At 34.2% G+C, this 16,977-nt stretch overlaps 1 protein-coding gene across 1 annotated transcript; it reads right to left on the bottom strand.

The window, feature by feature from the left end:
* Positions 1–16,021, bottom strand: LOC123313670 (ADP,ATP carrier protein 2). Its single transcript, XM_044898642.1, has 4 exons — positions 15,781–16,021; positions 10,395–10,656; positions 3,160–3,394; positions 1–781 (listed from the first exon to the last, which is right to left on the bottom strand). The coding sequence occupies exons 1-4, from the start codon at positions 15,938–15,940 to the stop codon at positions 539–541; spliced, it is 900 nt and encodes a 299-aa protein (XP_044754577.1). The 5' UTR covers positions 15,941–16,021; the 3' UTR covers positions 1–538.
* Positions 16,022–16,977: the final 956 nt, after the last annotated feature.

The raw sequence follows: 16,977 nt of genomic DNA, 5'->3' as shown, positions 1-16,977 counted from the left end.
TTTCTGAAACAGTATTTATTGATTTCTTTTGATGGTATTCTTTCATAATACTTTGACATTTTCTCTGTATCCCACAACAGTCAACAATGAGCGCATTGGCTGGAAGTGATTTATTTATGTAGTAACAGTCGTTAAAAGCAACAATAAATTACTAGAATTGTAAACTTCGCTACTCAAATCGATGTAATGAAATGTGTCATCTTAAACTTAAAGTCTTCAAGTGAAAATATTTACAAAATACTCAGGCAATCACCACCCAATAAACTGGATAACAAGACCCGGGAATGAGGGCGGTTGAAAAAAAATTAAAATAAATAAATAAATAATTCTGGCAAGATGTCTTTGTTCAGAGTTTGACTGTGAACTTATCAATCGAAATTATCGTTGTGAATATCAAAAGTTACGTTGGAGACTCTTGTTGCATATAAAACCAGAAATAAAAATAATTAATCTAAACAGTCTAGTCATTTCATCTGCTAATTCTCCGGCAAAAAAGAGAACTCGATTCTCTTCTACCCGCCAATGTTCATTGATTTCTTTACATGAGATTCTTGAGTTCATCATACAATACGAGCACGATGGCACCACCGGTACCACGAAGAACGTTGGAGAAAGCTCCCTTGAAGAATGCTTTAGGTCCTTCTTGCTTAGCGATCGTTGCCCAGCAGTGGATGGTGTTCTTGTATATGATGTCGCTCTTTGCTCTACCAGATTGCATCATCATACGCCTTCTAACTGTATCGAAGGGGTATGATACAATACCAGCAACTGTCGTTACAGACTGAAAATAAAAAATAAATAAAAATATAATTATTAATAATAATACCACCTGAAGAGGATCTTGTTATAGCAAAAAGTGTAGTGGTTAAAAACTCATCCCAGTAACAATCAGATAATTTAGTTAAATTATGAATTTAAATTAATTCAATAACTGGTAGTTATAGTCATTCATAAAGACCTTGTATCTTTTTATTACATCATAAAACAATAAAGTCTACCTACATATAGTACAGGTATATACCGGGTGGCCCACCCCAGGGCCCAGACGCGGCGCTCATTTTGAGGGAGTAAATATATACAGATATTTTGAAAACCTTTTCTTGTGGTGTGTGTAGGGTGTTCGAAAGCACAATTTAAAGTTTTGTCATATATAAAGGGTGTTCGAAAACAAGATAAAGATCAAAGTTAAACTTTTTTAAAGGTAACACCCTGTATTTGACCTCAAAAATGGAATGATAAGCTCAAATTATGATAAGTTTCTTCAGATCACTTTATACCTTAGAAGCACCCTTTACGAGATAATGCCGAAAAATTGAAATTATGGAGTTTTTTTAAATAGCAATTAATGAAGAAACTAGTTACGCCAGCGAAACAGAAATTTTTTTCGAATAGACAAGTTGGCTACACCTACACATGAAAAAAATTTTCAACTTTGGAATATACAGAGTAATCATAATTAATTCTCAAACATCAACTACAAATAATCGTCAAAAACTGCTGAGAAACTATCAGGTTTAGATGTAGGAAAACCTTATGAAGATAGTTTGGAAATTAATTTTTACGTTCAACGAGATATAGAAATACCGGGTGTGGCATTTGAAATAAGAAGTTGATGTTTGGAAATGAATTATGATCACTCTATATATATTCCAGAGTTGAAATTTTGTTTTATGTGTAGGAGCAGCCAACTTGTCTACTCGAAAAAATACTGTCTGTATCGCTGCCGTAACTAGTTTCTATATATAGAGTTTTTTTAAATACCAATTAATGAACTGGTATTTAAAAAAACTATATTTTCAATTTTTCGCCATTATCTCGTAAAGGGTGCTTCTAAGGTAGAAAGTGATCTGAAGAAACTCATCATAATTTGAGCTTGCCATTCCATTTTTGAAGTCAAATACAGGGTGTTACATTTAAAGAAGTGAGAGTTTGGTCTATATCTATATCTTTGTTTTCGAACCTGTATATATGACAATAATTTTATATTGTGCTTTTGAACACACTATACACACCACAAGAAAAGATTTTCAAAATATTTTCATTTACTACCTGAAAAGAAAGTTCACCCACTTTCAGGGTGATGAATAAAAACTATATTATTTTTAATAGGGTACAATTGGGAAAAATTTTGAATCATAAAATGTATAATTTGAAAAAAGGAACCTTCAAATCTTCATCCTTAAACTTACCTAACCTAACAGTAACTAAAGTAACTATAATCTTTGCTTTACCCCTTATAAGTTTTACAGCTCACACTTTATCGATACAGTCAAATGACCGAAAAATGAGCTAAAAATATCTTCTTACACTTCAGTGCGAGTCAAAGTCAAAATAAGTATATAAACTGCTCAAAAATTGAAGTGGCAATTCGATAATTTGCGAACCTACTTGTAATTATATACAGGATAATGAATGGATAATATGATACCCGCGGCCCCTGCCATTAGAGGACGTTATGGCGGCTCAGATGAAAAAAATGTTTTACGTTAAGTCTCTTGGATTTCGAGATATTGGAGATTTTCGAAAATTCAGGAAAATTACATCCTTTGCCACTCGTTTTGGTTGCAAGACTCCAAATAAAGGAATTTTTTCGATTTGTTTTTTGGATAATATCCTATCCAAGAGGATAGATGCGCTATCCAATGTAATTCATAATAATTTTTGGGGCGCCTGCATAGTTTTTTTCAAACAAAGATCTAATTCAAATTTTCTGTTCTGCGTATTTTTTGTTCGAAGTTTAAACTAGCTTGGTTTAAAAATTATATGGTGACCTAAGTGCCAAACCAAAAAAAAACCTGCCTGTTTTACTGAGATTCTGAAAAATTGTAACTCACTGTGTTTCTAGCATCAAATACAAAATAAATTTCTATTACGTTCTCTACGATTGAAATGATCTTTAGAATTCGTTAGGTTTAGGTAGGCGCCAAGTGAAAAAAGTTGATGAATAAAAATCTTCCATCAGAACACTTTCACTTCGAAAAAAAAATCACCAATTAACTAGAACAAACAGTTTTGGACGTATACATTGTTTAACATATATTATTGAAAAAAATTGCAGATAAGTGATTTAGATTCTAGAAGCTGCAATTGTTCCATTAGCACCAACTCTGGCAACAACAACAATTGGTTAGAAGAATCAATTTTTAGTTGAATAATTACCTGAGCAATGGCCCAAGAAATGATTATAGGAGTTTCCTTCGGATTTGGCAAGATGCCCTTAGCAGTATCGTAGAAACCGAAGAAAGCTGCTCTGTAGATGATGATACCTTGTACGGATACACCGAAACCTCTGTATAATCCAACGAGTCCGTCACTCTTGAAGATCTTTGTGAGACAATTACCCAAACCGCTGAATTCTCTTTGTCCTGCTCCTTTGCCTACATCAGCTGCTAGCCTGAAATATTATTATTATTAGATTCAAGCAGAACAGAACAGATTCTATGGAATATTTCAAGAATGCTCTATCTCTCGATGTAAACAGCACTATAGTCTATCCAAATCCGAGAGGCCAGCGTAAACAAACTGACTAACGCGTGATATCATTTAAGGTACTCCTCTTATTGGTCAAAGCTTCAGGAACGCCATGTTTGCAGGTGGGAGTAATGCAGAACCGCATTACGTTTGATTCATTGATTGTATGCGAATTGTTGTGCAGAACTGCAGAGGTCATTCATTGCTTTTTCTTTCGTAAATTGGTTTATAGTTGTAGCAAGTTATTCAAGTTACAATCATTTAAGATAATGTCAAGTAGTGATACTGCTGAGGAATCGCGTGTTGACTTAAGTCCTCCAAAAAAGAGACGTCTGAAACGACACTTCAGTGCCGAGATAAAAGATATGATTTTGAATACTTATAAAATTGAGATTATTCAAAATGCAGGAATGTGTTTAAAGGACGTAGAACTCCGAGTTGCTGAGAGACTTGGCATTGGAGCTCGAAGTGTTAGGAGAATTATTTCCGAATACATAAATTCCGGTGTTCTATCACAGCCGGCAACAAATCAAAATCGGACCACCAAATGGGAGTCCTTATCAGATTTCGATAAAAATGTAATACGGCGAAAAGTTCACGAGTTTTTCTTCAGAAATGAACACCCGACTATAGAGAAAGTATTAAAAATAGTTAATGAAGACTCGAACCTGCCAAATTTTAAGAAGAGTACCTTCTCTATAATATTGAAAAAACTTAATTTCAAATATGGACGTCGCAAACGCAACAGTTTTTTAATGAACCGTGACGACATTAAATGTTGGAGAAGAAACTATCTCACGAAAATTAGGACCTTCCGTGATGAAAACAGGAAGATTTACTGCTTGGATGAAACTTGGGTAAATGCCGGTCATACTAAATCCAAAGTGTGGACCGATAAAACAGTTACATCTTCTCGGCAAGCGTTACTTGCTGGATTATCTACTGGATTAAAAATCCGTCTGGGTAGGTCTTGAATTTTGAGTTTAACCCTCGGTTTCATAAAGCTTGATCAGAGAATCAACGATCGATTGACGGATGAACGTCAATTAGTTTTCAGTCGATAAGTTGGTCATAAGCATTCTGAATATCATTCTTGCACCAAATAATTATCTATACACCCCCATTTGATGATTCTCAACTGCTACTCCTCCAATATATTCGGAAATATGAAAGTTTCAATGATTTCCTTCGGGAAATCGAATGCCAAATCGTTGATCGAGCAATCAAAGTTTTGTGAAACTTGATGTAAGTATCTTTTAGGTGGAAAACAATTTCAACATTCTTTTTCAAATGAAGTGAATATATTTTTCCAGGCAAAGGGCAAAGAATTATAGTGTGTCATATTGGCAGTGACACTGATTTTTTAACTGGAGGACTCTGGACTTTCCAATCCAAAAAAACTGGTGACTACCATGAAGAAATGGATGGTCAGTCCTTCGAAAAGTGGTCGAGGGTATACTTCCTAAATTGGAGGAAAATTCTATAGTAGTTTTAGATAATGCTCCTTACAATTCAAGGAAAATGGAAAAAATTCCTAATTCACAATTCAGAAATAGTGATATCCAACAATGGTTGAGGGAGAAAAATATTGATTTCACCCCTGACCTCATAAAAGCGCAATAGTTGCAGATAGTCAGGCAGAACAAAGAAAACTTTGAAAAATACATCGTGGATGAAACCGCAAAGGCCCAAAATATTACTGTACTTAGATTACCGCCCTACCACTGCGAACTGAACCCTATTGAATTGATTTGGGCCGATGTCAAGAATTTTGTGGCAAATAAAAACACCACATTTAAAATGGCTGACGTCCAAAATCTTTTTCAAGAGGCTCTCTCACGGGTTACTTCCGAAAGATGGAGAAAGTGCGTGAAACATGTCAAACAAAAAGTTGAGGTAGACATGTGGAAACTGGATAATATTATGGATGATATAACAACAGTCATCGTCAACTTAGAGGAAAGTTCTGCATCTTCTGACGACACTACGGGGTAGTCACTTTTACAAAAAAAATATTGTTACACATTTATATACATAGTATTTATTAAAGTGAGAACTTTAGATTAATTGTTCATTACTGAGACTCGTAGATAAGCATACATATTTTTCACCGGAACTGGAACACTCAAAAAGTTTTAAAATATAACGCTCTCGGAATTCAATTTATTAGTACACCTCTGCGTTATCACGTTCTTGACGCGTGATCATTGCATGCTGTAATGTTTACCGCTGGCCTCTTGGATTTGGATATACTATAGAGCTTATGAACAGTTGTTTAGAGCGTTCTTGCGTGTGGCAATTCAATTACGAATAGGTTTCAAGTCTCAAGAAAAATTTCTCTTAATGGCTGGAGCCTATCAAAATTCCAGATGTCTGTGGAACTTTCGAACAGTATAAAAATACAAACAAGATAGCAGAAAATTTCAAATCTACGAGAATGTAATGTTGAAGAAGCAAAAAAGAACTCGCTTCTTGCAACTTACTGCTGAGAAGGGCGGAAAACAATGTCTACTAAAATGGGCAGGGATGTGTACTGGATTCTCAAATTTTGTCTCTGATCAGAGATAATTCATGTTCATAATACTCTGACGCCATTTTACAAACATTTTAGAATTTACCCTTTTCTTCTTGTTCTTGCATAGTCGTTAACGTTTCACCTACATTATTCTACATTATATCTTGGCTTCATTAAATTTGTCATCCACCAATAAACGTCCCTCCCTTCTTTTATTTTTTTTTTGAGTGTTTGAGGTAAAATAAAATGAGCAGCACTTGCAATTATGATATTATTGCTGACAGAGTCGGACATATCGAAGCTACCAGGAAATTGGCATGAGTTAGCATTTGTTCGGGTGATTTAAACATCTATCTTGTGCAAGAATTTTAGTTCTTAGTTCTTGTTTTTGGTGTTACGGAACATAAAGATACATTTGGTTGCTGATATTTTGTTGTAAACGCTTAAAACCAGCTTTTGTTTACACTAAAAGATCAACAATGAATGTTAATTCTTGATCTAACTCTTGCTCTTTGTTCGTTTGGTTTAAACTCACCTCAAAAAACAATGTAAACAAAGTGCCACATTTTAAATATGGTAGTGGCATTAAGATTTGAGGGGTTCAGAGCTGAAGTGAACCAAGTCCATTCAGCCTAATTTGGAGATGAATGGCTTAGAAGTTGTTTATCACCCATGAATTCAAAAGTGACTTCTTTATTTATTATTTTTCTTATGTAAGCATATGCTTACATTCTTACCTTTTAAAATCTAAAGAAGTCACATTTGAATTAATGGGTGATAAACTACTTCTAAGCCATTCATCTCAAAATTAGGCTGAATGGACTTGGTTCACTTCAGCTCTGAATCCCTCATCATTTATACCCCACTAAAATTTAAAACTGTAATTTTTGAAGGGAATAATGGAGGATTAAAATTTTAATGGTGCATTAAATTTAAATGGAGTATTGAAATTTAATGGACTTTTCTGCAACTAGGTGAAAGTTAAACGCTTTCGACGAAAAGTGGATTGAAAAAATCTTGTCGTAGATTGATATAAAACCTATGTTTACCAAACTTTTTTTTTTGGGGATCATTATTGAACAGGCTGTTAGGGCAAGACAGTCATTCTCGACACATCAAAGTTAGGAAAAAGCGATAAATTCAAACGGAAACCAATATTCCTCATCACCCATTTTGTTTTCGAAAAAACATTGTGTTTGAAACATCTTCCATACACGAGAGTTTTGCGAATAACAATTAAAGTTGCGCACACAAAATGATTTTATGTGATGGGGCAAACATAGCTGCATGCTTGATGAAAGTAGCTTCGAGTGCATTTTTTAAGATTTTATCATGGCAAAATCAATTAGCTTTTCGATTTTGTAATTGTTATGAAAGAATGGTGAAAACAGGAGGTCGTACTTCTTCTTATAGGGAAGATTCTCAAAAAAAATCTATACCATTTTCGATTGTGTTCATGAGGATATCATCAAATATAAGACAAATCTTACTGCGGGTAGAGGAACCACACGTAGGCTCTACGCTACACTGTATATTGTACAAGGTACAGGGAGATTTATTCATTTGATCCATATTTTTCACAAGCCGTAACTTCGGAACCACTCGGTATATTCTATTCAATTTTTGGGAGAATGTGTTGAGTGGATATCCTCATCGGCTGGCATTGCAGCGAAACCTAAAGTTCAAGACCCTACAGGTGTACCTGTATAATATACTTGTAACATTGCCAAGAGTGAAAAAAGTGTATCAAAGATTCACAAATCCAAAGGTTTCACAATTAAGTAGCCAAAACCTTCACTTTTCAATTTTTTTCCATTACATTTCACATTGTTTCGGACAATGAAGTGCATATACCTATAGGCATTAAAACGGAATGCGCAATCATGACATATATCTCATTCATTTTATTCAATTTTGTTCTGTACTTTCCAAAAAATTTGTCCATTTCAATATGGTATACAGGGTGCTTTATGGGCGTATTTTAGTTCAATCAAATTTTACTGAGCCGGTTCTGAATTTAAAGTTTCGCTACTAGGTCAGTCGATAATGATATCCACTCAACAAATTCTCCTAAAAATTGAATAGAATATACCGAGTGGTTCCGAAGTTATGGCTTGTGGAAAATATGGAAAAATTGAATAAACCACCCTGTATCTTGTACAATAGGCATCGGTGACCCTACAACTATATAGTTTATTCACGGCCGTCTAAAGGGTTTAGAAGGCCGTGGTTTATTTGCAATTGGTTGTGTGTCCTCACCCCGCAGTAGAGCTCTTAGTACAGGGTTCCTAAATTGCTTGATTTTTACTGTTTCTGTTACTTCTGGACTATAGCTAGTACTGTAAACCGTTTCGCTATACCTTCATTTGTCTTGAAGATATAACCATATTCTGATATTGATATTCGATACTCATTGAAATTGTGTGTAACATGGAATTAGGTAGGGGATACTGGGGAGGGTTGATACGTTTTTTGGAATTTTTATTTTAGAAACTGAATTATATGAAAAAACAGGACTTTTCTTATATTATATAATTCTTCAATTAATCGTTCAACAAAATAAATATAGAAGTCTCAAAACATAAACATCTTATTCTGTACAGAACGTTGAACACAAAAACATGCAAACTGTCTCAAGCCTCCCCACATAAGGGAGGATTGATACGATGTACTTGGAGGCATGAGACACCAATTGAAAATATAAGTCCCATTGGCATCACTTGCAAATGTCACATATAAACATTTTTGTGCCCGCAAATTCTTCGTCGCGCCATTGCGAGCACACCTGACACCTGATCCAGAATTAGTTTGATCTAGATGATGAAAATGAACCATTACAATATATATATTGGCTACATCTTCGCCCTCTCAATCATATTCTTCAACCCTGTCATCCTCATTGTCCGAAATACCCCGGTCTACATACTATTTCTTTCGTATACCTCTTTTGTTTGATTTTCTTGGTTCTTGTTCTGCCTTGGCTATGTGTGCTGCTGGATGTACTAAGATTATTTAGCTCAGTAGGTAGGTCAACAATGATACTGGCTTGCTTTGGTCCCATAGGTGTATAAAAATCAAGAAATGGTCGGTTAGTCACTTCCGTACAAGAAAAGTCGGCCTCGTTAAATACATGGGGACTGTACGGATAAATTCCAGTTGTTAAAAATCCCCTTGATATGTTTGATGGTGAAAACGCCTTCATGTAGGCCTATCCAACTAGCTACGGAATGTTTTTTGAAGATGATACATGTATCAGGCCTCCCCACGAGAAATGTCTCAAACCTCCCTGAAAGCTATTTTTGAAGTGATTCATGTTTTCACCTTATACTCATATATTTTGAAAACCGAATAAAACTGTAAATTGAGTAGTTTTATGCCTATTTCCCAGTGAAATGTTTGTTTATGCCGAAGAATTAATGCATGATCATAAAACCCTTAGGTTACTTGAGTGAAAACTTACAATTTCTCACCTCGAAACACTCTTTGTTGAATATTTCACAAACAAACTACTGTTAGCCTTACAGATTAACGTCACGCAATGCCCTCTGCCAAAGAATAGTGTTCACTAGTATGATACTTTTCAAAACGGCTACAGACCGCGGATATAAGCCTGTATCGAGCCTCCCCATGTATCAATGCTCCCTAGTCTCCCCTACATGATTTTACTGAAGTTGTAGATGTCTCAGCTTACAAATGAAATTTTATGAACGGAAAGTTTTGATCTGTACCATTAAGATGGAGATTTATTGAAAGTGAAACAATTTTGAGGTCAATAGTTTAATAGCATTCTATCAAAAATAGGAATTTCACTAAAATGGTGATTTTCCCTTGAGTATATAAAAGTAATATGTCATATGTCGGCACATACCTATATATCTTTGAAAAGCTATTTTTTTTATAACATAATATCAAAAAAAGATAATACCATCCGTATTTAAAATAAAGAAGTTTTTTTCCCAGTTATATCTTCAAGGCAAATGAAGATATCGTGAAACGGTTTCCACTAATGGACTTTTCACGAAAATCAAGCCCAGTATTCCTTTTTCACCTCTAGTCTAGAAGTACCAGACAAAATCAAGCAATTGAAATGAAACACCCTGTACATTTTACAATCCCAGTCGATTCTACGTTGCGGCTCACATGAGTCACATAAAGTGGGTATAAAGTTACGAAAGTTCTCTTATCATTCTACTAGGATGCTCCTGGCATAGTCTCAAATACCGCCTAACAACACTGCTCTATGGTATGCGACTTGATGATTGATAGAAACCTTGAAAAATCGAGGATAAATTGTTACACTCTTTGAAGAATACTTTTTTTCATTTCAACGGTTTCTATGGATTATATTTTCCTGCTCACAGGAATCGTACAATGGATTTAATTTTCGAAATATTGAAAAATAACTTACCTAGTTCTGGCAAAATCGAGGGGATATACGAAACATAGAGAGGTTGCACCAGCAGCACCACCAGAGGCTAAGTTTCCCATGAAGTAGCGCCAGAATTGCGTGTTTTTATCAACTCCACTGAGGAAAATTTGCTTGTACTTATCTTTGAAGGCGAAGTTTAGAGCCTGCGTTGGGAAATAACGGATTACGTTTGCAGCGTTACCTCTCCAGTAAGCCAGTACACCTTGTTCTTTGGGAATTCTTACAAAACAATCTACCATACCTGAAAAAAAAATATTTAAATTTCGATGTGGAATAGATTTGTGGTAAGTCTGAATAGTTGTGAGAAAATTTAAAGCTGGCCATTCACGGTGGTGTTGAACGCATCGCGCCGAACTCATGGTGCGAAGTCAGTACACGACCAAAATAGAGGGACATTCACGATCATGAGGGGTGTTGCGATACCTCATAAATGTACATCTTATGGAATATGTAATTGTATCTTGATACTATATACTAGAAAAAATGATTTGAATAACACGGTTCAAACGAATCACACGAAAAAAATTTTATCTAAAAAAGAGTGATTTTGTATGTAGGGTAAGGAAATCGTTAATAAATACATAATTCAGGAAATTTTCAGTTCGAATTTTCTTTTATCCATTAATCGAAAGAAATATTTTTATATAAAAATTTCATCATTTTTGAAGATCTGTGGAAAATTGTTGGAAAAATGAAAAAGTTTGAAAAGAGAACCTTTTCACTTTTTCCTCCATGCTTATAAGTATTTTCTCTCAGTAAACCCTAAATGTATTTTCCCATCATATTCTGTTGTATTTTATTTGGCACTGATTTCATTGTTCGAAGTCTATCATATCTTGAAGAAAACGCTCTCATTGTTCATCTGAGTGTGCAGAATTCTTTTACTAAAAATTTATCACCTAGGTGATATCTGCAGACATTGTGTGGAGTCAAAACGGCTCTATTGTTACATGAAGGGAATGAGCTTTTAATTTTTTCAAATAAACGAAGCGAGGTAAAAAAAAGGCAGACAGAAATGTCGGTTTTAATCTGCTAAGTCCAGGAAAAAGAAGGTATATACAAAAAAATAGTAGCTTACAATGATTCGCTTTAAAGTTAATTTTAAGTTAATTGGATAACCTTATGGGACGACAAGTTTTCCCCAAAACTTTCTGAGGATTTGTGAGCAATTAATAAAAATCTATTTTTTCTCTGAATATTGACACCCTATATCTAGAAAACGAAATAGGTTTAACAGACATCACTATGAGAATGAGAAATATTACTTTTTCCTGAATGAACCGATCCGGAACGTTTGATGTCTTATAAACCTGGCCCGGGTCACTCTGTATAAGTGGATTTGTCTTACAGAGTGTGCCATTTTACTTCTTTTTCCGATTTTATATCTGTATGAACGAGTTCTGAGGAAACTATATAATATGTTCAGGCCGCTTTTGCTTTTGAGATACCAATAATCAGACTACTTTAAACCCTGTATAGGTATATCAATGAGAGACCGAGAGACATACCTACATAGTTGCAAAATTCCATTCGATTGCAGTTAGAAAATCTAGATCAGGTTTGACACACATCAGTCACTCGGAAATATGAAAATTCTGCGGTATTTTTGCACGTTCCTCAATTATAATCGCCAATTGCTAAAAATAACAAAGTGAATTTCTGCGCGTCATTAGGACTGCTGTTATATTTAACATCAGTTCCGTCGACGAAATATATACAGCTCAGAATTCTATCCATTTTATATATTCCCGAACATACGTTGTCTGAATATTCAAGGTGATTCTAGAAGAGAAAAAAGTATCCATTTGAACAACAAAATAAATGTACGTCACAAAAAATTTTATATTTACTAAAAAAATTCATATAACCCATCCAGGTACTGAACTCTCCATTCGTTTCTTCTGTTGAGCCCATAAATCCAAGTAGGTTGGAAGAGAATTAAAATTCGATTAATAAAATAGAATTTTGTGTTGAAGATAATTGAACGATGGCCAGATCAAAAATTCAGGCAAGAACAAAGGAAAAAAATTGATGTTTCATGAGTGCTTTATAGATTCTCAACATTCCATTTCCTCTTATGGTTTCCAGAAGTCACAGAGTAATCAAGTAATTCGAAATGGCCGTTTTCCCTTATTTCAAGTTTTTCCTTGATAATTTCATTTTGGGTAAAGGGTTTATTTATGTAACCTCGCTAATTTTTACGTATAATCATATGAAAAATATGAAATAAAAAACACAGCTCGTAATTTGAAAATCTAGAGTTTTGATGATTTCCTTATAAACGCCCTGTACATTTTCGGTCCAAACAGTGTTATAATAGGTACTACATAATGACAAAATTGAAAAAGGTCAAGATTTTTCTGAAAGAACCTCCCCACCAGAAATATTAAGGAAAGTATGACATGCCGTTTTCACCATTTATTCTCCAATAACTCATAAACCCTTCAGTTTTTGTCCAAAAGTTAGATATTGTTGATATAGCCATTAAATCAGCTAACTGAAGATGCAAAGATATACATTTTAAACAAGAAAATAGTAGGTTGTTTCTAGAAAAATCTGAAGTTACAAAGGCATGAAAGAATTTTAGGGAAAAAGATCATTTTCGAAAACCCCAACATGCACATTTTCTGCACAAAATTGTGATTAGTTTTCCAATAACGTCTGATAGGCCACCGCGGTGAACCATCCTGTATATATAGCTCTAATTCATTACTCGGAGAGAATTTCATTAGGATATCATAATCGATTTAATTTTCTACTTCGTACTCACTAAAAAAGATAATTAAATATACATTAATTTTTTGAGCTATCGCAAATACACGATTGGCGATAATCTATTTGAATTACAAGGAGTGTTAAGTGCTTGCTTTTTTTAGAGATAAACATTTATTCGTATGGACTATTAGAAAGACCTCTTTGATAGGAAGAATATCATTCAATTGTTCAAATGTATTGTGTTGATTTTTATTCATAGTATAATACCTATCTATACCATAGAATATAAGAAACTCTGAAGTCTCGCCGTATTGGTGCATTGAAATAATTGAATCTAGAGCCACAGGCAGTTTCTTAGGATTCGTCAAAAATGCAGGTGGTGGTTCCTACGACTACCAAAACAGAGACAGTTTGTCTCTTACCACGGGCGTAGCCAGGGGGGGGGGTTTTGGGGGTTCAAACCCCCCCCGAAATAATATAGTTACATAATATTAGTTTCAAACAAAAAGTCTCAATTTATATGTCAAAATCAGAAAAATTTCATTTCAAAACCCCCCCCGAAACTCAACCCTGGCTACGCCTATGTCTCTTACCAAAATAAGACAGAATAAGTGTTTAAAATGAGTGAGAGTTTTCTTATCTTTCAGGCTGTCTTTTTTTGAATCTAGTATTTTTCCTAAGGGAATCATTCATTTCAAAAACTGAGCTAGGGTTTATTGTTCACGTATTTTCAATCTTAGGAAGATATGGGTGATGTATGGGTGATACCCACAGTATTCAGACACATCAAATCTACTTTCAAATTTCCACAGCCCTCTTTACGATGAATTTTGTTGAACGTTCGATATTTGGACGCACCTTCATTGTGATCTATTACATAATCTGATATTAAAACTTATTAATAGAAACATCATATAACTTAATCACATGTAAATGCCCTTATTGATTTCATTGACCAAGGTACAACACTTAAAATAACATGCCTAAATTTGAATGATTGCTCATCATGGTTTCAATACTTTCTATGATACTTATTAATTTGACCAAATTATATCCATGATATTGTGAATGAAAGCACTAAAAGTAGGAAATACATTTAAGAAATTACAAAAATATTTTCACAAACTATGTATTTTTGAATTGTTATGGCAGAAGTTATTAGTGGAAAAATGCGTACTTCATATTAAAATCATCTTATTGCATATAAATGCAATGAGTTGTCAAAAATGAGACCTTCTTCGGGCTTACATTTAAGTTGATGAAATGGAAACGTTATTTCTTCGACGTTTTCGATGAAACCTTGGAGCGTTTTTTTCAAAAAGCAATGCTCTTAGTGTAACGATTAAAACCAAATCGTTTCCGAGGGAACGATCGCAACTCCGTACATATTCTTCTTATATTTTGATAGTCGCGGTGTAGCATTCTACAGTAGATATTCTTGTTAAGAACAATCGAAATTTTTCATTTAATAGATTTTTATCGCTCCTTTAGTAAAACTCCCTGTACAGCTCAAGTTTTATCTAAATAAGCTGTAATATAAATATGTATTGATAAAACGATATTTTTGTAGAATCGTGCATTTTTCTTAAAACACATTTGTAGGTTTTCTTTTGCAACATCTGAAATAGCAAGGAATAAAAATTGCTTCTAATTTAGGTTAAGTTAAAGATAAAAGGAGTCGTTATACTTTGAGTCAGAAGCAATTTCATTTCTTGAAACAATGATGCTTCGTGGAGAATAGAGACATGGCTTCCAAAACATAACGTTGAATTATTTGATCCTTGTTTTGATGTTGTTGTTTTTCAAATTCTTCTATTTATGTTAGTATAAGTTTCAGAAGTTATTGCAGGAGCACTTCCTACAAAAAACAATTTTGTATTATTATTCCTTGAGTATCAGATGCTGCGAGAGAAAATTCAATAGAAGGAGTAAAAAAAATGAATTGGTCAGCTTGGATGATTTTTAAATTACCAATATCTTGTAATCATTTTCAAGAGAGCTTCAGTTCCTCTCCTCATAGAATATTTGACATTTTCATTGATCTAACAAGTCGGATCGATTCACTGCATGTTAATATCATAAATGAAACAGGACACTTTACCAAACTCAACATAATGAGACGATTTTCTAGTCCAGATCCTACTAGTTCAAACAGATTATACAATTCAGCATAGTCTTCAGTTAATTATTCAATTTCAAAGTTGAACTTGAAGAATTCAGAACGATGATATAATAATAAGGTAAAAATAGGTAAATCGGTCATCTGGAAGTAGGTGAACAGAGCCAAGTTTATTTAGGGCAGACGAAACTTGAAACTTTGCGTTATGTAATCCCGAAGGTCTTCACATTTCAGTAAAATGCATCCACCATCTATATACTTAATAATAATAATAAGAGAAGCTAAATAAAGAGATGAGATTGGTCTCGTGTTTGAATTGCAACATTTAATGATTGTCGTTTCTCGTTCCTGAAACTTTCACAGCTCATAGTTTAGATTTATATGAAAGGATATTTTATGAAATCACAATTTAACTATTTTTCTTCTTAAGAATATAATTTTGGAAAAAAAAGGAAGAAACTGAGAATATAAGACCTGAATATATTTAATTTCAAATATGTATAAGGACGTGTTGAATGAACTAATTCTTACCTTTGTATCTTTGTTCTTCGGAAATTTGCTTGGATATATGTTGGACTTGCAGCAGTAGCTTGACTCTTTCTATTGGGGCCACACATGTTTTAGACACAGCAGCTGATACGCCACCGGCCAAGAAATCTTTCATGAAAGCAACGGGATCTGCTAAAGACATCTTGATTTGATTTTTTTTCGGTCTTCGGAAGAAATTGAATGGTCCGCGCACTGCACTGCAAGTGAAGTGAGATATCAGGGTTGCGCTAGTCGTCGGAAAGCAGGGTCATGTGCTGTAGGAGCGCTTGGTCATGTGCTCTTCCCAGGCGCTTCAAACAGGAATAGGTCTGTGACGTAACGACGCTTGCGTCGGTTATATCGAACGGGGCGCGTGTGGTTATCCAATAACTTGATCGGTGGACCTTCAACTCTGATCAAGCCATTGATAATTCCGATTATTAGATAACAGAACATTGTTATATCGTTTTAAACACAACAAATTCCCTACACCAAATAGTTTAAGTATATAGTCTCCTTTTGGTTCCAAAAACGTTCAACATATCGTCCACCGTTTTATTTCCGACAACTCTAATCAAAATTGTTGAACGTCTTCGAATGTTTAGGTTAAGTTAAAAATAAGAAAATAAGGGAAAGTGGAATCTTCAGGACGATGGCAACACCTGGCGATGTTTTCCACGTCATGTCACTCCTCACGATAATAACACAATTCTTTTGTACCAACCTTTATTCAAAGCTTTGTCGCGTAGAATATAATCGCACTGTTGAGCGCTAATTCCTTGAACAAGAATGTTATAATTTGAATGAAATGAAGCAAATTTTTTTATTAGGGACCGAAAGTGGTATCTAACAATTTAGTTCGAGTTATTGATAAATTCATGGTAAATTAGCTTATTCCTGTTGCTTTTCTGCCGCAATATGACATTTTTAATGTAAAGATATAATTAGAACAATTATTCAGAAATAATAATAATAATGAGTTTGTTTATTTACAAATATGAGAAAACACAAGATCTAACCTATGAACTCCTTGAAACGAAAATGGTGTCAACTATATATTCGACAACATTCAAACTACAAAAAAGAGAAAATTTCAAAATTCTTTACAGAAAGTCATTAGCAATGGCACGTTTACGTTAGCGAATATTCCCACGACAATAGGTATTCAAATAATTGAACAGCAGTTTGAACACATAAGAC

Source organism: Coccinella septempunctata, chromosome 1, assembly GCF_907165205.1.
Source record: "Coccinella septempunctata chromosome 1, icCocSept1.1, whole genome shotgun sequence".
Lineage (NCBI taxonomy): Eukaryota > Metazoa > Arthropoda > Insecta > Coleoptera > Coccinellidae > Coccinella > Coccinella septempunctata.
Note: the sequence above shows the minus strand (reverse complement) of the source record. Positions and strands in the feature narration are given on the sequence as shown.

Coding starts and splice junctions, on each gene's coding strand:
- LOC123313670 (XM_044898642.1), bottom strand. CDS start 15,940: ATGTCTTTAGCAGATCCCGTTGCTTTCATGAAAGATTTCTTGGCCGGT. Junction 10,657..15,780: donor CGAAGAACAAAGATACAAAG/GTAAGAATTAGT, acceptor TTTTTTTTTCAG/GTATGGTAGATTGTTTTGTA. Junction 3,395..10,394: donor CTCGATTTTGCCAGAACTAG/GTAAGTTATTTT, acceptor ATAATATTTCAG/GCTAGCAGCTGATGTAGGCA.